This window comes from Pezoporus flaviventris, unplaced genomic scaffold (assembly GCF_033815535.1).
Source record: "Pezoporus flaviventris isolate CSIRO_AGI_PZ_B2104156 unplaced genomic scaffold, CSIRO_AGI_Pfla_v1 ptg000002l, whole genome shotgun sequence".
Classification (NCBI taxonomy): Eukaryota; Metazoa; Chordata; class Aves; order Psittaciformes; family Psittacidae; genus Pezoporus; species Pezoporus flaviventris.
In genome coordinates, this window is record NW_026892550.1 from 90,423,077 (window position 1) to 90,451,065 (window position 27,989).

Here is a 27,989-nt window from a genome sequence, read left to right on the forward strand (position 1 = left end):
CAGGATGTTATATTTTATTAGGGAATGAGTCAGGATCAATGTTGGGGAAAGAGATGAGCAGCAACGATATATGAATGGCAAATACTCTTTACTGCACCTGGTTTTATTATTCATTTCAGCACAGATTGCATGCAGAAGGTTATCATATATGAATGCCAGTGTTCTGACTCTTCTAGAACTGACCATATCATTCACTGACTAATACCTTTATTTCCTAAATGAAAATTTTCAGAGGTATATTTTGCTGTGTCTGAAATCTCCTCCCCATTTTCTTTTTTGTCTCTCTCCATTCTTTCTCCTCTTTTCTTCATAATGGAGGAAACAAAAAATCCAGAAGTGTAGTGTTTCTTTCCAAAACAAAGACAAAAAAATGGTATATTTACCTCTGTAAGCCATGTGCTATCCTTCTCTCCCTTCTTACACCAAGCCCTAGATTGCATTCCTTTGTATACAGGGACAGAGAGCAAAGAGAGAGAAAAAGGCTTGACATGTGGAAGCCAAAGAGTTACACTCACCAGCCACTGATGGAAGGTAAAAATACGGTGGTTCTCATGGGTCTCTCTACTGTAGTAGCACAAAGACACCCTGGCACCAACTCAGAGTGTCTCCTCACCCTTTGGTTGATTATCCCATTGTGTGCTGCATTACAGTATAAGCCTGTCTAGTTAAGGAATATGCCTTCCCTGTGTTATACACCATCAGTCCACACCTGGGGTTGAAACAAATGCTATGTAAGCAGGATTGTTTAAAGAAAATGGTATTTGTGGCCTTTGATTATTTTAATTTAAACATCCCTGCTTCTTCTCATGATTGCAGGTTCAAAGTTTTCTTCTGCACTTTTGGCAAGGGATGCCTCCTCATATGCTGCCTGTATTGGGTTCTTCAACTGTAGTGAATATAGTGGGAGTTTGTGATTCAATTCTGTACAAAGCAATTTCTGGAGTTTTGATGCCAACTGTACTACAAGCATTACCTGACAGGTCAGTATAGCTAGCAGCACTGACCACGTTTTAGCTCAGCTGTCTTTGCTGCATGTCTTTTCCTCTAGAATGGCACCAGTTCTCAGAAAGCTGCTTGCTGCCACCAGTTTCCTGAGTTTAACTCACAATGTCACTTCAAAGGAGTTGAAGACCCGATGTGATCCTGAAGAAAAGTTCAGATTTTAACAAGATTTGTATCATGAAAAACTTGTTAATTTTTGTCTGATAAAGGATACCACCTTCTTCTTGGTTTGTAACATCAAGTTAATAGTTATATCCCAGCTTCCAGGGAACATCAGAAGTCTGCAGGCTGCAGAGTGCCACGCTGTCTTCTGAACACTCGGACATTGTTCTGCTATTCTGGGATAACAACATAGCAGTATTCTGAATTACAGTGACAAGAGGAGCTGGCCTAGCTGCTCCTTTTGTTAATACTTACATGAATATTTAGGCACTGCAACCTAAGCATTTGTCTCTGTATACGCTCTTGGAACCCTATTGTTATTCTGCTTGCCAGGAGTATAAAACATGAACATCATGCTTGTGAAGTTTTGGACAAGCTGGTTTAACTTAAATACTACCCTATGAAGAAGAGATGCATGTTTATTTTAGAATCACTTTAATAATATTAGCAAGCATTTACCTCTTTCGTTTCAAAGCTAAATTCACTTTTTTCAATCCACGTGGCAGATCTCAGCTGTTCTCTTCCTACCTGGAGCTCATGTGAGTCCAAGAATTCTTGTTTATATTGGTAAAGCAGGACAGAGATCAACAGTTCATAGCAAGAAGTGTAATCACTGAGTGCAGTCAACCTGTTTTATCCTTTGGTTTTCCTAATACGAGCATAAGGAAACTGATATTTTTCTAAATACATGCGAACACCATTAGTATTATTTGACTGATGTGTTCCTGAAGTTGAGTAATTTATTAGCAATATTGCTCCAGGAGTTTCTTAATGGTGCTGTGTATTTGGCCCTCAAGTTTTTAAAGGTGTCCCTAATCATGGCAAATGTTTTCAAGATGTTGTTCTGCTCTTCTATGTGCACTGCGTGACGGCTAAAGTACAGGCAAAGTGTTTTTTTTTCCACAAGAAACCTGTTATAAGCATGTGCTTTCCTTGATAAGACACGTACATTTTTACAAGCTTTGCACCTCAGGCCCCCCAAATCTATTTCACTGGAAGGATTAAACAGAACAGCAGTCCTTTTCTCAAGCTGCTTAGTTCTTTCATAGCAAATAAGGAGAGACTTGAGTGTGAATATAGACTTTTGTAATGCATATAAAGGGCCAGATTGTGGCTATTAAGCCATAGCCTGCACTGGAGGGGGTGAAGAAGGGTCTCATTGCAATGGAAGCTCCCGAAGTAAATCTTGCTGACTCAGCCAGAATCCTCCGAGGGTCTTCCTGGGAACAGACATTGGCTGTCCAGAAAAGCTGCTTTTTAGTGGGTACAGCAGTTGTCATCCATCCCCTGTCCTCTTAAAGTGTCTGCGTAGAGCACAGCAGTCCTATGGCCATGTTTATTTTACCAGCTCTGTTCTCTGTGCAGCACCTTAGGTGTACAAACAGAAAAAGCTGCATGGCTGAAAGGCAAAGCTCCTTGCATTTTTCCCCTCTTACTTGTGTATATCTCTAGTATTGCTACAGGCAGTGCAGCTCAGCCTGGTAGAACCAAGTGTTAGGGTCCCCTGCACAACACCCTGCAACTGTTTTTGGACACTGTCACTTTATACTGAGTAATTCCAAGAAGGGCAGAATGAGCAGCCTTCGAAGTTTAGCAGGAAATGATGGAGCCGTCAGGGCAGGGTAGTAAGGAAGTAGAGAGAAATCTCACTTGCCTGGGAGAGTTCCTGTCCTGTGCAGAGTTAAGCAGGCAGGTCCTGTTCCACCCCCACTTCCCCTATCTGTGTGGGCTTGGCCTGGAAATTCCTCCCCACCATCATCACCCACTCACTGGCTCCAGCCTGCAGCATAGCTGGTTGTTGCTTCACTTGTACGTCCCCATGTGCATCCATATAAATGTGGGCACAGATGAGCTGAAACCTAAAGTTTGATCTATTGTCTTCTTTAAACAGTTGTGACTTTATGTCTTTCTGTTTGTATAGAGTGGGAAGAATATTGTTTGCAAGCATCAAGGCAGTGCAGTACAGAGAATTTCATTCTTTATCAGGTTTTGAACATGTTTTCCTTTTCCTCCAAATGTTTTCAGAAGTTTTTCTTCATGCTTACAAACCAAAATACATCAGTAACTGCATAACAGTGAGTTGTAAATTACTGACTCATAGTGTTTACATGTTCACAGATTTGATAGCATAAAGCACAGAGTAAACCTGCTCTGATGTAGTGATTTTTCAGTTTGACACAGGTGATCCGGAAGTTTGCAAAGCAACTGGATGAGTGGCTGAAAGTAGCTCTCCACGATTTACCAGAAAACCTACGAAATATCAAATTTGAATGTATGTATTACGCAATCTTTCTCCTATTAACCTGAGATGTATCCAGTGCTCATTGATTACAAATTAACTGGAAGTGAGACTAGTATTCTTTTTAGGAATTAAAACCTGTCAGCATTATAAATCTTGCATTCACTTACAGCCTCCACTTGCTCATGAGAACCAATTTCATTTAGCGAAATGAGCCACTGCTCAAAAAGAGATGATTTGCTTTTTCTTTCTTGTGGATTCTGATAAGAAATTAATTTTGTTGATAGTAAGTAAGCATTAGTGACGATATTAGGCACAGAAAATTATTAAACAAACCTTTAGGCTAGCACAATTTGAATACAGCTTGAGGCCCTTACTCAAAAAAGTGCCAGAGTTAAAAATGAAGGAGATCAAATTACCCTGTCACCACAGGAAAGGGCACTAGTCCTTTTCAGATGTGCTTTGTAGATGCCTGCAGTGCACATCACCTATTGATAAAGCCTGCTTTATTTCACGGCTCTCAGTTCTTTGCCTTTCATGAGCACTAAATTCCACAACCCAAAGTTAAAGGGAAAAAAAAAAAAAAAAATCTAATTTAGGAGAAGGATTAACTATTTTGATCAGCGTGGAAAATTAGGTGTATATTTTACTGAGAACAGTCAGATTGTAAATTGGAACAACTAATTTTAGGGGTTTTTTTTTTGCACTGTTTACTAATTTATTTTAAAAGCTACACAAAGAACTGAGAATATGCTTTATCACATCTTGGTCAGCTCAAAAATATTGAGAATCTGAAACAGCAAAATCTTTTCCAATCTGATAGGGAGAGAGAAAGAGATGGACTACGCACTTTCTAGTCATTCTCAATCTCTATGCCTTAACTGCCTCTGTGTAGAGTACAGAGGGAAAACCTACTCTGTGACTATGTCTAAGGCTTGTATGGATAGATCTGCAAGTCTTTGGTGATTTTAGTATAAGTAAGTGAAAACTTGAGTGCATCCTACCTTTTACACAAGCCTTTGTTGCTTCTGCAATTGATCCCTCCTCATCAGAATTTGTGATAGTGCAGGCAGCCAATGGAGGTACTGACAGGAGCAACTGCAAGCCTTGGTCATGTTTGCATTTCTCGAGTCACAGATTTCAGACAAAAGATGTACAACATAACATTTTAAGTTCATTTTCCAAGCTTAGAAAATCATCTTAATGCAAGGTCCTTATCACTTGGAAAGTGCTAAAATAAGAGCATCAGCTGGCAAGTATGTCATGGGCACCCTACCCCATAGCGTATTAGTACTTCATGTAATCTCTTTTAGAAACTCTGACCAAATTCTACCTGAAACTGTATCAGATTTTAGCTCCTCCTAGTCTAGTCAAAAAACTCTTCCAAAACTTATTTGCATTAACACTTGGAAACCTTTTCTAATTTCCACACATAATGTATCTATCATTATTTTATGCCACTTGTTCTTGCACCAACATTTTTCTTTGTATTAAATAGCTCTCTCTGGCCTTCAGTTCCTTTGTGTATCAAGAGAAAATTTGCTATGCTGAACAAGCAAAGCTCTTCCATTGTCCTCTACATTTCTCTTGTCACCTCATTATTCACAGCATCCATAAATCATTGCTGTAATATGCCTCTGTAAAACTGATTGAACATCCAGATTTAAGGCTTTAGGTCAAGGTTTAAACACGATTAAATCTGGGCTATTTGAATGAATTTTATGTGGTTGTAATTGTATGCAAGAAACTGGATATATTTTTCTGGTCCTTGTTTTAATTTAGTAATTTCAGAAGTAATTTTCTTTGTTTAGCACAGTGTGTAAATTATGTATCTTTTTTTTCCTGCAGTGTCCAGAAGATTCTCACAAATACTCCGTCGTCAGACATCGCTAAATCATCTCTGCCAAGTAAGTATTTCAGTTCATTAAGTTTGCTGAATGCCATTTTTACTGACTTTTGAAATGATTTTAGGAATTGGTAGACTGGACTTTACTCAAAGAGGAAGAGATCACGTTTAGCAGTCTGTCTCCAATATTTATTGTGAACACCTTTACAAAGTCAAGAAGTAATCAGCAAAAAATACTTTTCTATACAACCGGCAACCCCTGATTATTAAATTCAGCAGGGTACTTTTATGAAAAAAAATCACTATTTGATTTGAATAGATGGTTCATTTCCAGGCAATAAATGAAAAACATTCAATTGATTTCAGAGCAGGCAGTATTATTAGTAGGTCAACTGCAAAGTAAGAAATATTTCTATATGCCTGACAAGAAATTCCAAGGCTAATTGTATATTATAAATCATGCAAATTAGTAAAAACCTAAACAGTTGAACTGCTGAGGTTTTAAACAGAAATAGTCTTGCAATCATAGCAAGTGAATATAAAACCTACTCTGAAGTGTTTGTTTTTCATCAATTAGTTTAGATCACAGCTGCCTATCAAAAAGTCATGAGGCCAAATTCTGTGTAGTATAAAAAGGGGGAAAACATATTCAGTTAATGAATGTTTTACCAGTGTAATGGAGCAGGCAGTTTGATTTCTTTGTCACACTGAAAGCTCCACTTTTGGAAGGTGTATCCAACACCCCTGTGAGTGGTGAAGCCCAAGGGAAAAACACTCCTGCAAGGACGTCTTTGTAGACATCTTCCTCCATTATTTTAGTGGTGAAGGCAGTGATACCGGTGCTACCTTTCCGCAAACACAGTGGACCATCACTGAGCTTTGGAGGTCCATAGGGATTCAGAGGAAATCAAGACACAGAGACCACAACTGTCTTCATCACACCTGGAATGAAACAGTTTACTTACATGAAGGACTATTCAAATGCATCACTTCCTTGGGGAGGCTGATAACCTTGGTGTGGGTTATCATCTCTGCTTAACTTCCAGAGATCTGGTGTATATTATATGACCATGACTTAGTGTCTCAGTCCATCCCCCCCACTGTCAACAGCAGACCTGCATCTCAACCAACCAAGAAGCAGATACGGTGCAGGGACAAATGAGCTTTAACCTTTGCATGTGACTGAGGGAAGAATCAGAGCCTTCATAGTTTGGGAGAAGGGAGGGTGCAAACCCGAGTGGGGTTGGTTTGTTTTCATCTTGATTTTTCTTGTTGCTTTTTGGTTTTGAACTGAAGCTGGTAAAGAAAACCAGCAGAGCTATTAGAAACTGAGAAGACCAGCGACAGCAGATTAGTGTTGTTCATCAGGGTTTGTGGTGGACGCAATCAAAATACTTGCACATGATTTTAGTTGGCAAAATTACTTGGGAGTTAGTTCTCTGTGGTTAGAGGGCCTTGTAATGTCCATAAGACATCAAATTGGCGGGTGGGGGTCCATGAGGAGAATCAACTTAGCGAGCCTAGCTAAGGAAGCGTAAAAGAGGATAAAGTCTATTTTTAACCTAATAAACCATGAACTAATGAATTGATTGGATTGGATTACAGGCATCAAGAACAGTGATCCACAGCGCAGACATCACATTTCAAATGCTGGAGGACTGGAGGAATGTGGATCTGAATAGCATTACCAAACAAACCCTCTATACTATGGAGGACTCACGGGAGGAACACAGAAAACTCATCATACAATGTAAGAGCAGAACCCTCAAACAAAGCCAGGTGAACTTGGTTTCCTCCTGGAAACAAAGCTCAATGAAAGTAACACTGTTTCTACAGCCATTGGTTTGCTTTGACTCTCAAGGTAAATAGGCAAGGGAAAGCCCTGTCAAGGTCTTATATTTTGAGGCATATATCTGGGCACAATTCCATTAATGAGTTTTTTTCTAGTATCCAGAACACCCAATGGCATAAAATTTGCACCCAGATTCAGGAAGACTTTTTTCCATAAACCTGAGCAAGCTAAATCTATGAGTTAAAGCATTAAATTTGATGAAGTTTGATCTCTACTGCTGTAGAGCTGCAGGAGAGTTGCCTTTTTAATGGCTTTGACACTGTGTATTTGTAAATTTTACTTATGAGAAGGTCCACATGTATTTTCATAAGCAAGTTCATTTGATGGGGTACGTGCTTTCACGCTGAACTTATATGAGTAAGCAGAAGTCCCATATCAAGCAAGCTCACTGGCTGATTTAGTCTACTAGTAAAGTGAAGGGCTTGAACTGAAAAGTGACTTTGGAGATGCTGGCAAATTGGTTTTAGAGTCAAAGGTCTTTTGCAAGGATAAAATTTAAATTGCACTATCCAGCAAGTGTGTGGGGTTGTAAGCTTAGGTGTAACCCTAAGCACATTGAATTTGTCCCTCTGAGGTACCAGAGTTGATCAGCTTTGTCTTTAGCATCGTTCATAACCTCACTTCCCTGTGAACCCACCTGTTGTGTTGTTACCTCTCACCTGAGGAGGACCAGTCATCTTTTATCCAGAACCAGCCTTAATGGGGAGCAACCTGGGCAACCACTTGTGGGAGCCCTGAAAGGGTAGGTTTGCCGGTAGGGCAACACTTTCAGTGAGTGGCTGGGAAGAGGAAGGGTGACACTTTCACATGTATGCTGTACCTTGCAAGGTTGACTTTGGCACTTATCCCACTATGCTAACACTAGAAGTCTTCTCCTCAGTTTAGGGACTGGTGTTGTATTCTCTGTTACTTCGGTTTTCCAGCAAGAGGTGCTTGGTACTCTTTCCTCTCATTCTTAATCCTTGATTCATTTCCTGATGTGGCTTTCTCACCTTTTGAGGAGATGGAAACTTGATGTGGTAACAGGTAGCATATAGTGAGACTGGAGTCCAGAAGCTGTGTGCATCCTTCAGATATCTGCTACATTTTCAATATCTACCCAACATCCTCCTACTGGTGAGGAGAGTTCTTAAAGTTATCCCTAGTAACAGCAACAGTTTCCACTCTTGTTCAGAAAATATTTAATTTTTAGGAAAGCTTTTTGTATATGTGCTAACTATTTAAATACAAACTTAAGTGTAATAAAATGAAATGGAACCTTCCTGAATGCTAATGGATTTGAACATGTTTTGCCATATTTTAGGCCTGTATAAGCAATTGCTTAGAAATGGTAACCAAATATGAATGTTCATCATGAGATAGGATTCCACTGAGGAGTGCAGATATACAGAGAGATTATTCTAGAACTTAGATGTTTTTTTTCCCATCTCTTTGATGTTTATTAGTGGAATAAACAAAGATCTTTTCAAATATCATATTCTGTATGACTCCTATGACATGGAGTTAAGGCTTGGTTTCATGTTCTTGGTATTAATAAACACGAAAGTACAATTTCCAGCTACTGTAACTGGAAAAACATGCTTATAAGCTTACAAGCAAGCTTTGAGATAAACAGAGTAAAGTCACTGGCTATAGGAGAACCTCTTTCCTGCTCTAGTATGGCAGCTGTCTCTGACATGGTTTCATCTTTCCTTCCTTTCTCAGATCCTGTTGAGGCATTTTTAACAGTCACTAAAGGCTAAATAGTTACTTTTCTCAAATAGGTCATTGCACACGGTTGCATTGCTCCAGCAGCAAACTGAACTGTTTTTCCACTCTTGTTTCCCTCTTTGCACAGCATATGAATTACTTAATTTGCTGTATCAGGCAAGGGTTTTTTCAGGTAAATATTCAGGTATGGAGACAACATTTAGGTTTCTCTGTGATCCTGTTCTGAATAAAGGGAGGTTACCCATTCAATAAAACAATGAAACAAGACGAAGATGGCCCAAATATCACTATTTTCCTTCTTCCGCAGGTAGTGTTTCTGACATCCAGCCTTTTTGCAAGCCTGAGTTAACAAAGTTGTAGTCAGGTGTGAAGCAAATGCATTCCTGCTCATCTTGCTGATCCAATTTAGAGACCAGGGAGCTTGTTCTTTTCATTATTGTCAGCCTCTATGGCTCGTTTCTCCAGCTATTACCTCTAAGCTTTGCCTTCGCCACCTCCCTCACTGTCTTTCCTATGGTGGGAAATTCCTTCTTCCCGTTATTTATAACCAAACATAAATGGAAATGCATAGCACATTGAGATCATCCTGTAACAGCAGGTAAAAAAGTATCTTTATTCTTGACTTACTGGGCCTTTTATTTTAGCTGAATTGAAGAATAATTTCTTAAGATGCCAAAGCACATGAATCTTCGTCTTTCACTTATTGATTCTATGAGAATCAATTAGAGACTCGCAGTTTTGAGAGCTGCAGTTGAATGACTTGGTTGTTTTAACCTTCTGTATTAAAATATGAATATGTATACTTAGGAGAGGTTTAAAAGTACACAGGTTGCTTTTGAAAACTCTTCTTGATGAATTAAGTATAGCATTTGTGCATTGGTAGCAATTTATTTTGAAGAAGTAGAAGTTTATGGAAATTCTTTGTGTGTTTGTCTGGCATTGCAAATAAATGATTTGCAGCAGTTAAGTCACATTTTTGCAACTAAAGCATTATACAGATGAGAGCCCTATCAACAATACTCATCCACTTGATGCTTAGAAGATTCTTTATGCATTTCTAAATCAATTTCATGCATGACCTTTTTTCACCACCAGGGTCAAGGCCTAGCTTCACACTCTTCATAGAGAACACCATAAACGTTTCACTTCCGGGCACACCGGACAGATGAAGCTTAAATCAAAATCTTAACTTTAAACAGTGGGTTGTGATTTGCTCACGTTAAAATGCCACATCCAATGACTCCATCACTTTCAATAGAAATGAGATAGGAGACAGAGTAAACTTACTGGGTCAGCATCAAGAAAGCTTGTTGTATTTGTTGTAGTTGAGCAACGTATTATGAAAACCACAGCAAACTTGTGATGTTATCAGCAGCCCTTTTGTGATTTGTTTTTATTTTGTTCAAAATGGAATCCAAGTACTGAGGTGGGCTGTTTTTTGTCTGCCAGTGTATCAGGAGTTTGATCACCTTCTGGAAGAGCAGTCCCCCATTGAGTCGTACATCGAGTGGCTGGATTCCATGGTGGACAGATGTGTTGTAAAGGTTGGTAAGCAGGAGTAAGGACTGCAGTCATTTATGTGCATTTTGAGCTCTATCCAGGTCATAGATTTTTAGCAAAAACAGAAGTAAAAAAAAAAAAAAGAGCCAGGCATTGGTAACAAGCAGGAGTAAAGCAACAGTGGGTAACATCTCACCAGTTTTCATGGAGAACTGCTCACAGTCATGATTCTGCTTTATTCTGTTTTGTCTATTCTGTCCCAAAAAGAAGATATAATTGTACGACCAGCTATTTTAACTTCTGTCACTAACTATACTTTATATTAGGATGTTCTATGAGAATTTCAACTCTTCATACCAGTTGTTAGAGCTAAGAAGTAACAAACAACCAAACCAAAAAACCTCACTGCCTCTCTCTGTGCAAAAGATACATACAGTAAACAACAGATGCTTCCCCACATTACTTGAAATACTTTGATTGTTTGGGGGAACTTTCCTTCTAGTTGGTGGAATGTAATTTGAAATTCAGACCATAACTGTTAATTTTCATGGAGAACTTGACATGGATTTTGTTAGCTGATGGGATGAACCTAATTCTTTATCTCACATATAATATAGTAAATTATATTTTTTTAGAGTTAATGCCTAATGTGGACTTTCTGGACAGTGTTTTTCATCGTAAAATGAATATGTGAATTCATGAAAAGCATGGAGGGATAAAAAATTTATATTCAGTAGTAAACTTTGGTTGCAGTGTTAATATAAATTTTCATTGTGGATCAAGCATTCTTGTTTCTAAATTGCTTCCTTGACCAGGAAGTAAGAATGAACATGTAAGTAATTAAGATGAAGGTCAGAGCAATGTTTTGGCAGTTCCTTCATCTTTTATAAGGGAGATTCAGTCTTGGTGTTGAATAATACTTACGATTTCTGAAGGCAGTATATGGTTACAAGATGCTTTTCTGTCTAAGGTTGTTTTGTTTTTTTATTTTTAGTGTTTATTTTAATACAAAGATAATGGTAAGTAGTTTTTCTGTATAAAAAAAAAAGATGGATATGTACATCATTCCTCTGCATTAGGTGGTAGAAATAAAAGTTTCTCCTTGACAGATACATCTGTTTCCTTGCAGGTAGCTACCAAAAGACAAGGCTCTTTGAAGAAAGTAGCTCAGCAGTTCCTCCTGATGTGGTCCTGTTTTGGCACTCGCGTGATTCGGGACATGACTTTGCACAGTGCACCCAGCTTTGGTACTTTGATTTTGTTGTAATAGTTGTATGCCGCAGTCAGAAAATCTGCATCCTGGCTTGTAATGTACAGTTTAAGTGAAAGCATAACCAATTTTCACATGTCCAGGGATCTATTAAGAAAAAGAACTCGGCTAGTGACATTTGGAAATAATGCTCAGAGAGGTGTCTGTCTTCAAGATTTAGCCAGGGAGCTGAAACATTCCTTTTGTTTGTTGTAAGCTAGTAGCTGGAGTTATTGGCTACAGGTCAGCTGGAGGAGTTGATTACCAGAGTATTCCCTAACTTATTTCAGTTCAAAGTGAACCCAAACCCAAACCACTTTGACCATGTGTTATGCCTGAAGAGACAACTTTGCCTTGAAGTGGATGAAAAGCTCTTCAGTGAACCACTTTGCCAGCTCTGCTTTTAAAGGACATAGCATTTTAAACTACTATGTGCAAAACAAGTATGTTTCTATACCCTGGACAGATTCTTTTCCATTCTATTAGAATATAGTCAGGGTGAAAAAACAGACTTCTACTTTTTACATTAAAAAGCATGTTACTTTTCTACACAGTTTCAAAAGGGGCTTTGTCTTGAATCCTGGGATACAAACAGTTCAGATTAAATTCATTTAAAGCAGTAATGATTGAAAAGGGATTGCTTGTCATGAGTGTGAGGATTTGCAGTCACTTGGGACCAGATTTTGCATGAGGGATGGTTTCTATAAATGTACATTTGTCCCAATATATTAGTAAAAGATTAATAATGAATGAATTCAGAAAGGCACTCCATTGAACAACTGCAAGGTTTTCTCCCCATTAAGCTTTGATATCCTTTATGATTTTAGAACCATCTAATAGCATAAATTCAGATACCAGCAGAGACAGGCAGAGTATGATCTGTATTTATGTTTTAATCTGAAATTACTTTTGTTGGCTTCCCACTGTAAGAAGTTTTCCAAGCAGGTATTAGTGAGTCACCCTTAGACATCAGGATAGTGAGTGCTCCCAAGATGGTCACAATATCCATCTGCTAACTTGTGCTTTCAGCGCTAATATCCTGGTCACATCTAATTTTCACCTCCTCTAGGGCTCATTTTCTCCCTGAATCCTGCAGCTTTTCTTTTGTTGAGGGCATAAAAGTAGGTGGTAAGGCTTAACAGTATACTTTCCCCCAGTGTCCAAAAAACCCTTTGCATGAGTATTGAGTAAATGATGAAGGTTTTTTTATAGCACTTTGGGCTGCTACACTTTTCTCTGCAGACATAATCACAACCTGTAAAACACAGTGCTACTCAAGAAACGAAAACACATCCTGCATTCGTGCAGTGTTGAGGTAACACCATTACAAGTCATGAAATGCTGACATTAAACTGCCCCTAAGGATACATTATTGCTACTGAATTGCACATTACAACATTATTTTTATTCCCGTTCAGGATATGTTTGTAACCTAATCAAGCATTCTCTGTTTCAGAGCACCAGTCACCAAAACATCTTTAATCAAACAGGGATTCCCCAAATAGCTATTAAACCACCAGTTGTCTGGACGGTCTGCATAGTGATCCTCAGCTGTGATTTCTTACTTACTAATGGAAACATTCATGAACTTGCCACATAGAGAGTAAATGAGAAGATTGAGAATTATTTGTTGGCTTGAGTTTGGAACCCACTACCATATAATATATCAGATCTACAAAAATAACTTACCTATTGCCTCTGTTATAAATTTGACTTGTGAATTTCTCAGTTTTGAGAACTTTAACTGCCTGGGTAAGCATGTAGGATTTATGTGGGGTATTTTTCCTTTTTGGTTCACTGGGTATATCGGTGTGTACAACTGCATGAACCTCTGCCTTATATGGATCCACAAGTTTGAACATGAATTTGATATTTTGATATGTTACCACAGGGAAATTATGTACTGGTCATAGCTGATATACTTTTCATGGGTATGTGGTGTTATAATTAGAACTGGATCAATAATTGATTTTCAACTTGGTAGGAAAAGCAAGAGTTTAAAAAAAAAATTGTGTTCAGTGTGAAGCTGAGTTTGGGATTTTCATCAAATTCAGAAATCTTTATTTTTAAAAAAGTAAAATCAAAGAGAATTCTTGTGCATCTGCCATATCTTGGTGCATAGATGAGAGCTGCCAGCCTCAGCAGTCTTGAAGGAGTGTTGGTCACTGTCAGAACAAGATCTCTAACCAAAAGGCTAAAGGGTTTCTCCTGTGGGAGGGTTTTCTCCTCTTTTCTGTTGAAATTATTTGCCTTTGTACAAACCACGTAACCATTTGTTGAGCTGCAGAGGTCTGCAGCCTGCTAGGTGGGCTTTCCCTGGGAGGCGATGTGACAGCCCTTACTTATACAGGGTGCAGTTTTCCCTGCTCAGGTGTAATGCCAGCAGAAATAGGGAGGAGATCTGAGCCTTAGGTTTTCAAAGGTGAGAGTGATACCAAAACTGTATCCTCATCCTATCAGGCAAAAGCCTGGGCTATCCCTACCTTCTTTCCCCCCAGAAGTTATTTAGCCTCAGACACACATTTATAATTTGTATTAATGATGCTACTCATTCACTGCGAGGACATTTGGCATATTGTTCAGGAATTTTAGTTGTGCAAGTTCTAAAAGGTTAACCCCTGAACATCAACAGGTCTGAGCTAGATGGCAGAAACTCTTCTGTGCTTAATATAACATAGTTCCTTCTAGCTTTTCAGCTAGAAGTGAGCATTTAAGTGAACTCTATGAAGAGAAAGACTTGTTTCACTATTCTGAATATTTACGTCTATGTATCTTTGTTGTTAACTTAGATAAAAAGTTTTGCATTTTTACTGCATTGGAGACTGTTTCAGTGAACTCAGTTTTTATGACTTCCACTTCAGGCAATATAGAGACTCAGATGCTCACAGTGTAGTTTTGGGTTGGTGGTTTTTTTAGGTAAAATAATGTGTTAAATGATGGATTCTTTATTATATATAGGACAGTATGTTTTTACATTTGAAATATATGACATAGAAATCTGAGTGGAGGAAGGTGAAATATCTGGCACAGGGTGACTGGCATAGGGATTTGACCCTGCAAAGCTTTTAAGCATGGTGGTATAGGCAGGTTGAAACAATCTCTGGCAGAAAAAGAAGTTCCTCACTCTCCTGCTTGCCCTCCCTTTTTCTCTCTGCCTTCCTGCCTCCCTCCCTCCTTCCTGTCTGCATATCAAAGGCACAGTTGGTGGCAGTGTTTGGGTAATGCATCCAGTGTATAAAGTAACTAATTAGTAATAGAAGCCCCATGATTTTCTCCAGATCTGGAAACCTCACTGTTGTTTTGCTACTTACGTGCAATTGCTGTATCTGTTAATAGCTGCTGATACTTACTGTACATTATCTGGGTAATTATTGCCATGATTTCTCTTAACTCATGAAAATTAGAGTCAAATGCTGTTTATTACTGTAGCTACAGTATCTTGAATGACTTCTTACCTTTTTCTTAAGAAGTGCATGGTTTGCCTATCACAGCTGGATCCATTTCAGGACTGAAAGACATACTTGAAAGGACCAGTTGCATGTGAAAAACAGTAGCTTGCAAACACAGAGTAAATTCTTGTGCATCCTGCTGAATAGGTATTCACTGTGTAGCTGAAATGCTTCCCCTGATATTGATTTCACTCTATAGCTTACATTTCATTCCACTCACTTAAAAATGTAAAAATATTGTATTCAGTCAGTACCAACAACTTGTTTGCGCAGCGTCCTTCACACAAATTCTGGGCTCAAAAACTCTATGCAGTGTTAAAAAATCCACAGAGGGAGAAATAATAGAAGAGGAAGAGAGAAATTCAAAAGAGTGACAGGGGCACTGGAGTGTTTTTAAATGCTGCATTCAGTATTGCCAACTCCGAGTCTTCAAAATAAAGTATTAGACCCCCCCCAAAGCAAAAAGACATTTTTTAAACTAGAAAATCTTGGTTTCTTGTCATTTGCTTGTTAGCATCGCAGTGCTCAGGCTTCACACTTCCAAATATTTTTATGAAACTACAAGCAACTTTCCTTAATTTGTGTTTTTTTTTTAATTAAAGCTGAGAAAGGAGTTTGATCAGAAACAGAAATACCCTGAGTTTTATACCACCACTTCAAGTTTGCTAGCATTTAGGCCTGTTTTTCTTACCTTGCAAATAACTTATCAATAGTAACTTCACTAAAGTCAATAGAAACTTCCCACTGAAAAACTGTAGTCAGAAGAAGAGTGAGCAATTTACGGAGATTCTTGATAATAGAAGTTTCCACTGGGGAAATCCGAAGTCAGTAACAAGGTGATCAGCCAGGTCTATTGTATTATATATGTCTATTATACTGCTAAAATAAATCGGATTTTATTTAACAAGACACTGAGTCCAAAAGATCCCTAAAAACAAATTCTGTGCAGTAGTTGAGTGAAGATTTCCACTATTTACCCTTGAAAGGCGAGGGAAACTTTTACCAGTTTGATTTGAATTGACATGTGAAACAAATGAAAAACTGAATGCTTCAGGTTCACCAACAACTGAAGATTTCTTCCCCATAGCAAAGGTGTTGCAATTACCTATGTCCTTTCTCTGTGCTGCCTTGCCCAAGACACAAAGGCACATGTTAACTTCCCAGTGTGTCTGCTCAGCCCGTATCAGTGATGATAGAAGCCATGCAGGCGTGGACTGAGAGAATAAAACACAAAGACCATCCAGGTCACAAAGAAAAAGAATGTGTTCACAGCCTCTTTGAAAGCTGAACTGCCAGCTAGAATTGTATAAGGATATAGGCTCTTTCAAACCACTTCTTCTGCACTTCAACAGTATGTTTGAGTGCAGAAGTTGGAGTAGGGGTGGTTACACTTCCTTGAGATAAAAATTTAGTATCCCAAGATAAACCTAACTTTCCTGTGAAGGAACCGATCATCATGAAATTTATTTGAATCTGAAACTTGTTGTACCATTTTCTCATGGAAGAATTTTTCGTCAAACGGTAGTAATGGAGTTTTAAAAGGAACACATCTGGATTTTTTGGGGGTCTGGCTGTAGTTAATCTCTGTTTCCCTCTCAGGTGATGATCTTTCTCTGATTTAAGCTAACTGCTGGACTGCCTATTATTTTAACCTGACTGCATTTGCTCTTGCCAGAATTATTTAGTGACTTACATGAACATGTTTTAGATATTCCATGGAAGTCTACATAAACATAGGAGCTTTAAAATAAAAGAATAAATTGTATGATCAAATGCTGTCTGGAGCTATTATGGATACCGTGTGTCATGGAGTCTATTGTATAAACTGACCAAATTCCGTCTTGGTACTAGTCAGTCTTCCTCTGCAGATGAATGTTATTCCTTTCAGGAGGACACTACACAATGTCTTGGCTCTGATGCCTTGCTCCTCTATTTTTCCCCTGAAATGCATCTATGGTCTCTTCTTACATATCTATTTTTGTGGCTATGTGTGCTTTAGGGCAAACATTTCTTCACCATCCCTGACATGTATCTTTCTTTATAAATTATAGGAAGCAACTCACTTCCTTTCTGCAAAATGAAGCCAGCCATGCATTTTTAGTCATTTAAAATCTAATATCTATTCCCCACATCCTCCTGGTAATCTTCTCCGTACCAGTTTAAACTTGTACTAATTTCTGTTGAACATGGGTGACTGAAGTTACATGCAATATTCTAAGTGAGGTTTTACCAGTGCCTTGTGCAATAGTATTAATACTTCTGTTTCTACAACGGAAGTATATAAATCAGAGGATGATATAAATGTCTAAGGGCAGAAATTCTTACAGTGAACTATTAGACTTCATTTCCTTTATTCTAGTCTACAGCATCACCCAGTCCTTCTTCTTAACAACATTAGCAAGTTCTGCATCTGTACTTAAATCTTACTTGAGGATTTGTAGCAGATAGCTATCCTTTTACTATTAATTTTCAAAGTGTTTTTTTGACTCCATCCCCCACATTTTCTTTTGTCCTTACTTTACCTTTAAGTCCTTTTGTCCTTAATTTTTCACATTCCTGTCATGGCAGTTAAGAAATAATATCAAGGACATCTTCACAAGTAAGCACAGAAACAGGCCAAATTTTATGACGATATGATTCAAACAGGAAAAGATGGTGTAGTAGTAGAAGTCTTTATCAGAAATCTTTCCTTTAAAACATCCAGAATTGCTGCTAATGCCTCTAGTTTTGTCAGTTAATGGATGTCTTAGTCCAATGCACTGGAGACATGCTATCAGGAAATCTGGAAGGGTGTTTCTACCTTCTTATTGATTGGTTTCTAATTTCTTTGTCCAGTGACACAGATAGTTCAGAAAATTCATGCCAGGACATGTTGCTAAGGCAGCCAATTTAGGATTCTGCTTCGGTCAGAATCTTATATCTGGTCCTTTAGATAAAAGGAAACAATTCCACTGTAGTGTAATTGTCTAAAATTTTAGTGCTGATGTAGGAAAAGAAAACTCCACAAAGTCCCATTTCTCAGCTAGACAGCCTTCTTGAACTCTGAACAGCAATAATCGGTCATATAAGCCTGTAGAAATCCAGGAGTGAAGAGAGTTTGATGGACCCTAGGTTTACTTTTATCCTCTTTTACCTTGAGTAAGAGAGATACTTCAGTAGCAGTAGTATATGGGGACAGTCCTACTCTACTGTTTGTGTTGAATACTGTAATCATCGGTTTAATGAGTGTATTGAGACAGTCAATGGCTTTTTTGTTTGTTCGCTTTATTACCAGGGTCTTTTCACCTTATTCACTTGATGTTCGATGACTACGTATTGTACCTGCTAGAATCACTCCATTGTCAGGAGAGAGCTAATGAGCTAATGAGGGCAATGAAAGGAGAAGGAAGCACAGGTGAGTTTTTTCTTCTATTCATCTTTTGCTGAATTCCAGTGGATTCACTATTTTCTGTTAGGACATTTCTTTAACCTCATTTAACCCAGTGAGGCTTATCTAGGAGCAACAGTTTTGCAGTTCCAGTGTGATTTGGAATACATCATTAGTGAGGGCGGCATGCCTGGTTAATACATTCTGAAAGAGGTCTGCTTGCTTCATGATGTAACTCCTGATGTTTGAAACCTGTCATGGTTTAAGCCCAGCCGGTAGCTCAGAACTACGCAGCCACTCTCTCACTCCCCTGCTTCTTCCCCTCCACCCCACTCCTGGAGGGATAGAGAGGAGAATCAAAAGAATGTAACTCCCACGGGCTGAGATAAGAACAGTCCAGTAACTAAGTTATAACACAAATCACTGCTGCTACCACCAATAATAATAATGATAAGGGAAATAACAAGGGAAGAGAATACAACTGCTTAGCACCCGCCAACTGATACCCAGGCCGCCCGAGCAGTGATCTAGCACTTCCGGGTAACTGCCCTCAGTTCTACATCCTGGGCATGACGTGCTGCGGTATGAAATACCTCTTTGGTCAGTTTGGGTCAGGTTTCCTGCCTCTGCTTCCTCCCAGCTTCCCCTCCTCCCAGGCAGAGCATGAGGCTCAAAAAGTCCTTGGTCAGACTAAACATTACTGAGCAACAACTAAAAACATCATTGTTATCAGCGCTGTTCCCAGGCTGAAAGTCAAAAACACAGCACTGCACCAGCTACTGAGAAGGAGAAAAATGACTGTGACTCCTGAACCCAGGACAAAAACCCATTCCTAAACACATACTTGGTGTTTCAGTAAGAGATTTTTGTACTGAACCTTTTACCTTAGTTAATCTGTTTAAGCCACCATTGTTTTTCAGTGGACCCAGTCTTGGTTCTTGTTTTTTTCTCACTCTCCTGCTCTGGTTTAACACTAAATAAATTCACTGATACCAGTGAATTTGTACCAGTCTAAGTAAGAGGGAGAGATAGAAGAAGTGAGCAAAGTCAAAATCCAAAGTTATTGTTTCTAGTAGATTTACGTTTCAAGTGCCTGTACAGAAGCAGATTCTGAGTTCTGCTCCACTCTACACTGTCTTGCCAGAAAGAAGCAAACAGAGATTGTCTTTAGTCCTTCTGCTGAGGCCAACCACCTTATAATTAGGGGTCCTCAGTGGTCTTCCTTCCTTGCATCTCCCATTACTTTTGGCAAGTTAAACCCATCTGTCACCTTTGGAAAGTTCCATTCTCCATTTTAGCTGTGGCTTAATTTGTCATCTTGTAGATTTATGAGAAGAAGAACATTTTGGTGATTAAGGTAATATCTCTTATGTGTTGAAAGACCTGGATTTAATTCATTGCCCTGCCATAGCCTCTTGCTTTTTGACAAACAAGTTGCTTATCTTCATATACTTTCCACATATCTTTAGCAGCTAGAACTATCCAGAGGGCCGTCATCTTTAGTCAGTGAGGAAAGGTCATGACCAAAAGCCAGTGGAATCCCCTGAAGATTTATATTTCTTTCCAATGTCTCTCAAAGGAGTAAGAGTGCCTGACTCAGACTGGACTCTTAATTTTAGGTATCTAATAGTATGTCGGGAATATAAGTTTTAAGCTGTCTGTGAACAGGTTTCCTATCTATACAATAGGAAAAGTAGCACTTTCCTTTAAGAAGCCTTACAAAGGTACATGGTAAGGCTGTAATGCTGAATGTTATAGAAGAATTTCTTTCAAAGATTTGTGATTCTTGTGATGCACTTCCTGAAATACAGCCTACAGAACTTAACTGCTTGTGATAATTTTTCTTGTAGTTTCTCAGTGTTCCTTGACTCTACCTTTAACTGTGTTTTATGATTTTTCTCTCATTCTGCAGCAGAAATACGAGATGAAATTATTCTGAGTGAACCAGCTCCTCCAACTCCCTCCCCAGTGCCATTCTCCCCAGCTAAATCAGCCACCACAGTGGAAGTGCCCTCTGCCCCCTCACTCGTCAGCAATCAGTCCCCAGAGTACAGTGGCATAGCAGCTACAACAGGTAGGTAGGTTTATGGCAGCTGGATCTGGTTGAACATGGTTTTTGCACTTGGTTACCTGAAATTGAGCCTGAGAACATGATGTGCTTGCTTTCAAGAGATGAGTAGCCTTCTCAAACAGAAATCTGTTTAAAGTATCAGTTATGACTTCACTGTATCCAAACATGATGTGCAGTCTAACAGGGAAAAGATCGGATGTTTGGACGTTTTACATACTTCAAGGAAACATGCCAGATATTTTAAGGTTCAGTGAGGTTTTCAAAATCCTAATCCACCTGTGGTTCAGGAATTCCTAGTAGGTAAAATGGGAATTGGATATCTTTCCATATATTTGAGGTTTAAATTTGTCTAAATAGATGTGCAAGTTTCCCTTGGGAATGTTTTACACATCATTGGTAACTTCATCTTTCATGCAGTAGGAACTGCATGTCTGAAGTCTGTTTTCAGTTGCATACTTTATATAGCAATTTATGAAGTAGCTGTGTTCTGGTGCAGAGACTGGTTCAGAGACTGTTTAACTCACAGGTTAAAAAAACTGTGCTTAAAGGTACTTGTGGGCATGACAGAAAACAGTAAGCAAAAAAAAACCCCAGTAACTGGCTTCTTGTTTGGTCTGTATAAACAGGCAACTACCATCTGTACTCTAATGTGAAACTTACTAATTACCTTTTGGATATGGGCAGGACATTCTGTCTGTATGATCAAAAGACAGTGTTTTCCTAACTTGTTGAAAAGAAAGCAGAAATGTGAATGACATTCAGGCAGTGAAATTCCTGCTTTGCTTCTCAGTGAAAAGAGTGTATGATCAGAATGTGGAAACTATCACTTTTGTTGCATACTAGAAAAGCTATAAAACCTTCTTGAAAGAATGTCAGAAAGTGATGATTTACCACACTGGGGAATCTGGCAATGGCTAAATCTTTCTGACAAATGTTCTTCCTGTTTCAAAGGCGCCACAGGGGAGCACAATGTATAGTTGTGGTGGGAAGAGATTTAAGAACATTCATCCCTTCATCAAAGCTTAAGGTTTTATCACTGTTGGAGAAAATACAATATTTAGGAGGGAAATAGGATGCTATTATCCCCAGATCAGTTAGAGGCACATGATTCCTAGATACTGCAGGTGACCACACTGCTTTAGATCAAGCAATGATGGAGGTGGTGTATATGTTTGAGCCTTGTTGAAACACTGATTTTGTGAGTAACTTGACCCAACAGGATTGTTGTGATTTTATAAACCAGAACTCTCTATGATGCAGAACTGTACTCAGAAGTAAAAGACACAGTAGGGAATTGTACTCTCCAGTGGCATTGGCAGGAATGGAGAATTGAAGGACTTGTGCTTAAGCTGCAGAGACTGTAACTCCGTGTGACTATCATAACTATTAACCAAAAGCTTATTCCATACAGTAGCCTTTGTCAGCTATATCTGACCTTCCACCTTCAGCTTACTTGACATTCAGATCTGGGCAGACCTGGGAACTGCATGGATCTTACGTAACCCTCCTGAGTCCCACCAGTAATGCAAGGGAATGGACTCACACAATCATTGCAAATTAAATTTGATGATGAGTTTTTTGTTTTCATGTTATTATTTTATTATAGTCTATTTTATTCTTTCCCTCTATTTTTTTATGTCTCAGTAAGGCCCAAGTCTGCTAGTATAAAGCTTCAAGCCAGAAACAGGATCCTTTGGGAACAGTGGTTGAAGGACCTACTCCCACAGTACAGGCAGTAGAACTTGACGTAGTTGTTCCCATAACAGAAGTTCTTAGGCAAGAAATCTATTTCTGATTATTTTGGCTCTCTGTTTTTTCCAGCTTTTCATTTTTAGGTTGTTTTAAAAAACTTTTGTTTCACTGAATTGGATTTTATTCTTACGGTCTGGTATAGTCTCACTTTTGTGAATGGGAAAATGATTTTTGCCTTGCAATTAGCCAAATTTGTCAATGCAAGTAGTGGTCAAGATTAAAGATAAGTATATGGCTATTTTGTGGTCTTAATTTGTGCAATTAGTTGTACCTCCATTTTCCATAGTCATCATGTAGATGAACTGATCAACTTTTTAGTTTGCTAATCATTAACAACTGTGTTTGAGCTATAGGAAATCATTATCCTTTAAAATGGGAGTGCTGAAGATGTATTACATCAAACTATTCCACATACAGATTTGTGGCATTAAGATATAGAATATTTTGGAAGACAAAGCTCTGTTGTGGAGAGATACATTTAAAGTAAACTCTTGATTTTCTTACGTGTCTTTTACAAGGTAAATGTAAAAGACTGCAAATGTTTTACAGATCGTGAGAACTAGTGCCATTGCTTACCACTACCTCTCAATTCCCTAATTTAAGGCATCATTAACTCTTTCTTGCTTGTGGCATTAGCAATAAAAGTTAACTATTAAACTTGCATTTTAACCTTTTTGCCTTCAGTCAGTGGTCAGTATAAAACCATCAAATTAAACTGTTGCAATTACATGATACTGAGCAAAAGAAAAATAAATCCTATCCAGATAGAGAAATCCTATCTATTCCATAGTAGAACATCTGGCATGGCTCAGCTAACATTGCATTTAAAACTTTTTGTTAAGTTACGAGACATTTAAAAGGATAATTAATCTCCATCCTTTCTAAATCACAAAGGCCAGATTAATGATTGTCCAAAATGCAACAATATTGTAATAAAAGTAATAGCTATATGGCTGACTATGCTATTCTTTCTTAAAGCCCCTCTTAAAGCTGTGATTACTCATTTGCCAATGCAATGGCTTTTAGACAACCTAAAATGAACTCTGAATTGTAAGTATTACAACTTGTAACTCCTAATCTGTTAGTAAACTTTAGTTTCAAGAAAAGTCGTGTGATATAAGTCTTCAGGTCAGCAATGGTCATTTAAGATCACTGTTCCTCCCAGTCTAGGCTAGGTATTAAAGTTCTGGGAATCTGGCACAGGAGGTACTTGCACAGAGCTATCACCTCTCATATTTGCATGTGTAAGTAAAACAAATTTCTATTTTCTTCCTAAAGCTTCAGCTCCTGGACTTCCATGAGTATATAAGAACATCAGCTCTTGTTCAACAACCAATTTAATTCTCATAGCTGCAGAGCGTAAAAGTCAAAGGTTCCAACTTCAAAAGGCAATTTTCCCCTTCAAAATGGAAGGGTTTGTGGTTTTATTCTAAAGCTGATAGTTAAAGTAATCTCTTCATTGTGTAAGTGCAGATTGGGTGTCTGACTACAGGTTTCTGACTGCTTGAGGTTGACAGTACCACTTTTACTAGCAGAGATAATGCACAGTGCTATGAGTGTCTTGCTTGTACCTGGGTGGTCATTTGCACCAGCATAAAGCAAAGATAAAATGAGCATCATGAAGAAACTTTTGCTTCTTTCTGCAGTAGTGTACATGATGGCACCAATAACAACAGGAATGTTGGTGGACTGATAGCAGTTTCATTTACATTTGGCTCTCCTACAGGTTAGATGGCCTCTTGGTTAGTATCTTCAAAATCAATTTTTTCATTAGAAAGGAAAAGAAGAAGGAGTGATAATAAATGAACTTCCCTATTTTAATCAAATCCTGAATGTTCAGAACACAAAGCAGAGCAAAATGTTGCTCAATCACTATTGTTTTTGCTTATTTCAGAAAGCACTTCAGTTGGGTTGAGCCATATCTAAAAAAGACTTCATCTCCTGGAGTTCAACTCTGCAGCCAGCTGAGGAAATGAATCATGCAGAACTGGGGCATAGGCTGGTATTAAAAAGCTGACTATGAAAAACTTCCAACTTACCCAATTCCTCCTTTTCCATCAACCACGTTGGCAGTATCCTGGTTGACCTGATATATACATACACACAGTCTGCAAACCTGTTGTCACCTTCTGTCCTTCCTCTCTGTCTTTGTGACTAGGTCACTGAAAGTAATGGGATCCCTTCCACAGAGGCAGAGAGAGTGAGGCAGCTGTAGATTCCCAAGAACATCCTTAAAAAAACCACATTTGAACACCCTAAACATTTATTTTAAAATTGAAATGCCAGTTAGAATTGAATGCCAGGAGTGGCCAAGTCCTCTCATCCGAGGAGTCTGACTTCCCAAAGGGAGCACATGAAACAACTTGCTGTTCTGGACTGGCTCATTTTCCTCACACTGAGATAAGATCCGTACTATTTTTCAGACAAAGAAGAGGAGGCTGTCACAATAGCTAGCGACAGACAAATCCACCATATTTGGTAAAATGCAAAGGATCTTCTGGCCCTGTTATTACCACTTCTTTATAGACCTAGGAAGGTTATGAGACTTTTGGATCAATGGCAGTTTTTTCCCTTGGAAAAAAATAAAATCAAGTCAAAGTAAAACTTTTGCTTTATGGTGAATTTAAAAAGTAAAAAGAACCTCAAAACCCAACAGTAATGTTACCTAAAAATACGCATTTGGGGGTTTTTACCATCTTTGTTATTCTTCTTTTCTTCATTTTCCTTTTGGTTTTGCCTTTTGAATTTAGGCCTGTTCTGAAAGAAAGTTTCAAATTTTCTTTTGGAAAATAATACAAGGAAAATAAGTTGAGCTTTTGACATACAAATATTTCACAGACTAGTTGTTGATACTTACATTCTCAACAGTTTTTCTCCTGCTTTCAAATCAAGCTATTTGGTGACCATATGAGTAGTTTTGCCCCCTTTCACATAAAGTCTCTTTTCTAGTGAAGATAATTTTCCTTAAAGATTTTCTTCAACTCAAGGAACCATGACATCCTCAGGAACCCTGATGCACTAGCTTCTCTTTGGTCTCAGGAATCTCAATGGTCCTCTGCAATGGGAGTAGAGAATCAGTCACAGAAAATGCAGGCATGTGAAAACAGACCTAGCCCAAATATCTTTGACGATAACACATCCAAGGATGTCTGTAGCGTAAAGCACCAAATCACACCATGCTGGAGTATTTGATGCAGGACTTGGCTTGTGGGGTTTAGAATACCTTTGTTCAGCCCCAGAATTCAGCATCTCTCACTTAAAAAAAAAAAAAAATTGTCTGATTTTCCTGAATAAAATCACACACACCTGAAGAAAATTATACACATCCGAGATAGGCTTTTCATTCTCCAAAACCACGGACTGGACACAGACCTGGTAATACAATCACTTCCCCTACTGAATTAGTCCCTTTCATCCTATAGGAAGTCCTAGAATCCACACTGAAAAAAACAAGTCACCTCCTGCAATTCCTTTTAGCTAGTGAAAAAGAGTCAAGAGTGCCCAGAGACCCCCAAACTAGTGTTCACATTGGGTTAAATTCAGTGTTCTGGTCCTCATTTGCAGGGTAATCTCAGCCAGTATGGTCATGACCTCCAGCAAGAGCTATGTTATACTGGAACAATGGATCTGTCAGCCTCCTGAGTGAAAGGGGTGTGGGCAAAGGACAAAGGTTTCTCAGCAGCTGGCTCATGAATCTGGAGTTCCTGCCTGGAAGGGATCAGGATGATTAAAAAACTCAGCACCTTCCAAGCAAAATGGAAAACCCACTTCTTTGCTTTGCTCTTCCCACAAATGCTCTACATGAAAAAATAAATTAAGTCCAGTCCCTGCCACCTCTAAAGAAGAAAGAAACATTATTTGTGGGAAGAAAATGTCTAGGCTATTTCTGTCCCTATGTATTTGTTATAATATGGAGATCTACCACTGTGTTGCCACTACAAAAGCTGGTACCTAGTTGGGTGGAACAAGTACAAACTGCAAAAGGAGTCAAGAAATTTATTTGCGCAATACCCATTTTTTCTAATCCTTCATTGTTCCGATCATACTTCCTGCCTCAGTCCAGCCTGATCAGCTTCAGAGCTAAACAGGCCAGCAGCCCACTCCATGTGAGAGAGACCTCAGGGTTTGCTGCATCATGCCTCAGAAATTCTAGCACTGGTGTTCCTCCATTTCTAAATCCTATCCCAATTCTTGCTGAAAAATGATTTCAAGACCACACTGAAGTTCACAGGCTGAGCCATTCCATTCTCTTACCTCTGGACCTCTGCATGCTCCAGCTGATCTATTTGTGTTCTTATTTATTCCTCAGATATGTCTGTTTAATTCAACGTATTTGATGCTGTTTCTGTTATCATTGCCTGATTGGTTGCTTTCGTATAACTGTCTCAAAGCATAACATCTCTATAAATGAAAGCCCATGTTCCTTTAATGCTTGTTTGCCTGCAGGGGCTATGCAGTCCTACACGTGGTCACTCACCTACACCGTGACAACAGCTGCTGGGTCGCCTGCTGAAAATTCCCAACAGTTGCCCTGCATGAGAAGTCCACACGTACCATCATCATCTGTCACACACCGGATACCTGTTTATCCTCACAGAGAAGAACACGGGTAAGTCCTTTCCCAGTGTTTTCGGGTTTTTTGCTTTTTTGTGGATTTTTTTGGTTTTTTTCAATAAAATTATGATTAGCGATTTATTGGGAAATACAATGAACTCAGCCTCTTGATAAGTCTGTAAGTAAGTCTGTTGCTAGTATCATGATTCTTTGGCTGTTGTTAATGTTGCATGCTTATATTATGTATCAGTTTTATAAGCTCATTTAATTCTACTTTAAAACACAGTAGGCCTGGAGAATACTTTATGAAAAAGAGGGCTTCAGTAGATTTCTTCTGATTCCTGTTTTCCTGTGCCCAAAGGCTAGATGTCCCCAAAGAATGACCCTAATATACCATGTTTCAGGTGAGGTAATCCTTCTCCTCTACTCAGCACTGCTGGGACCACATCTGGATGCAGTTCTGTGCTCCCCAGTACAAGTCAGACACAGCCATACTGGAGTAATTCCAGAAAAGGGCCACTTAGATGACCACAGGACTGGAGCATCTGTCTACAAGGGAGGCTGAGAGAACTGGGATTGCTTAGCAGTAGGAGACAATGAACCATTCCCCTGCTGTAGGTGAACTTCACACTAAATGAACGCTCCTGGCCACCACCACCTGAAAGTTTCCTAACAGAAGTTCTACTGGACTTCCTACCAGTCTTGCACATTAAAGACGATCCTCTGTGAATTATAAAGGCTCCAAACCATCTTGAAATAGAAAGAGAATGCATAAAAGATCAGAGCACATTATATCAGAGTATTCCACAATGCTAAGACACTTAACTGAAACCTCATTACTCAATAGCTATAGATGTGGTTCAGAAGACACTGTAAGACATGGTACTTGGCAGAAAACTTTTTTGTTGGATTTTTCTGGTACACTTTCTTAGAGAAGAGAGGGTTTCTCAGCCAAGCACTTTCAAATCTAGGCAGAATACTAGCCTTGAAGGAGCACAGTCATCTTCTCAGGTTGTCAGTGCTCTCTCTTCTGAATTTGAAGAGAGAAAGAGGAAGCTTCCTGGACCAAAAGTACACAATAGAGATTAGGATAAGAAACTTTATCACTCTATGCTCAAGAGCATTAAAGTGCTATATTTTAGCAAGAAGAGATGAGTGAAAGAAGGAGATAAAATTAGCAGCAACCAGACTAGGACACAGCATCCTTAATGACTGCAGAAAGCATGAAGGGCAAAT

General features: G+C 38.8%; 1 protein-coding gene across 2 annotated transcripts in view; it reads left to right on the forward strand.

The window, feature by feature from the left end:
• The window catches only part of RFX4 (regulatory factor X4), a 93,265-nt gene that overhangs the window by 51,135 nt on the left and 14,141 nt on the right, over positions 1-27,989 (forward strand). The window contains exons 8-16 of one of the 2 annotated variants that reach the window (XM_061445045.1): positions 817-980; positions 3,336-3,436; positions 5,252-5,310; positions 6,855-6,999; positions 10,261-10,355; positions 11,441-11,558; positions 18,284-18,403; positions 20,292-20,450; positions 26,646-26,808. In XM_061445045.1, coding sequence (XP_061301029.1) covers positions 817-980; positions 3,336-3,436; positions 5,252-5,310; positions 6,855-6,999; positions 10,261-10,355; positions 11,441-11,558; positions 18,284-18,403; positions 20,292-20,450; positions 26,646-26,808 — 1,124 coding nt within the window. Of the gene's footprint in view, positions 1-816; positions 981-3,335; positions 3,437-5,251; positions 5,311-6,854; positions 7,000-10,260; positions 10,356-11,440; positions 11,559-18,283; positions 18,404-20,288; positions 20,451-26,645; positions 26,809-27,989 lie in introns of both variants that reach the window. The other variant, XM_061445044.1, reaches the window with a different exon arrangement.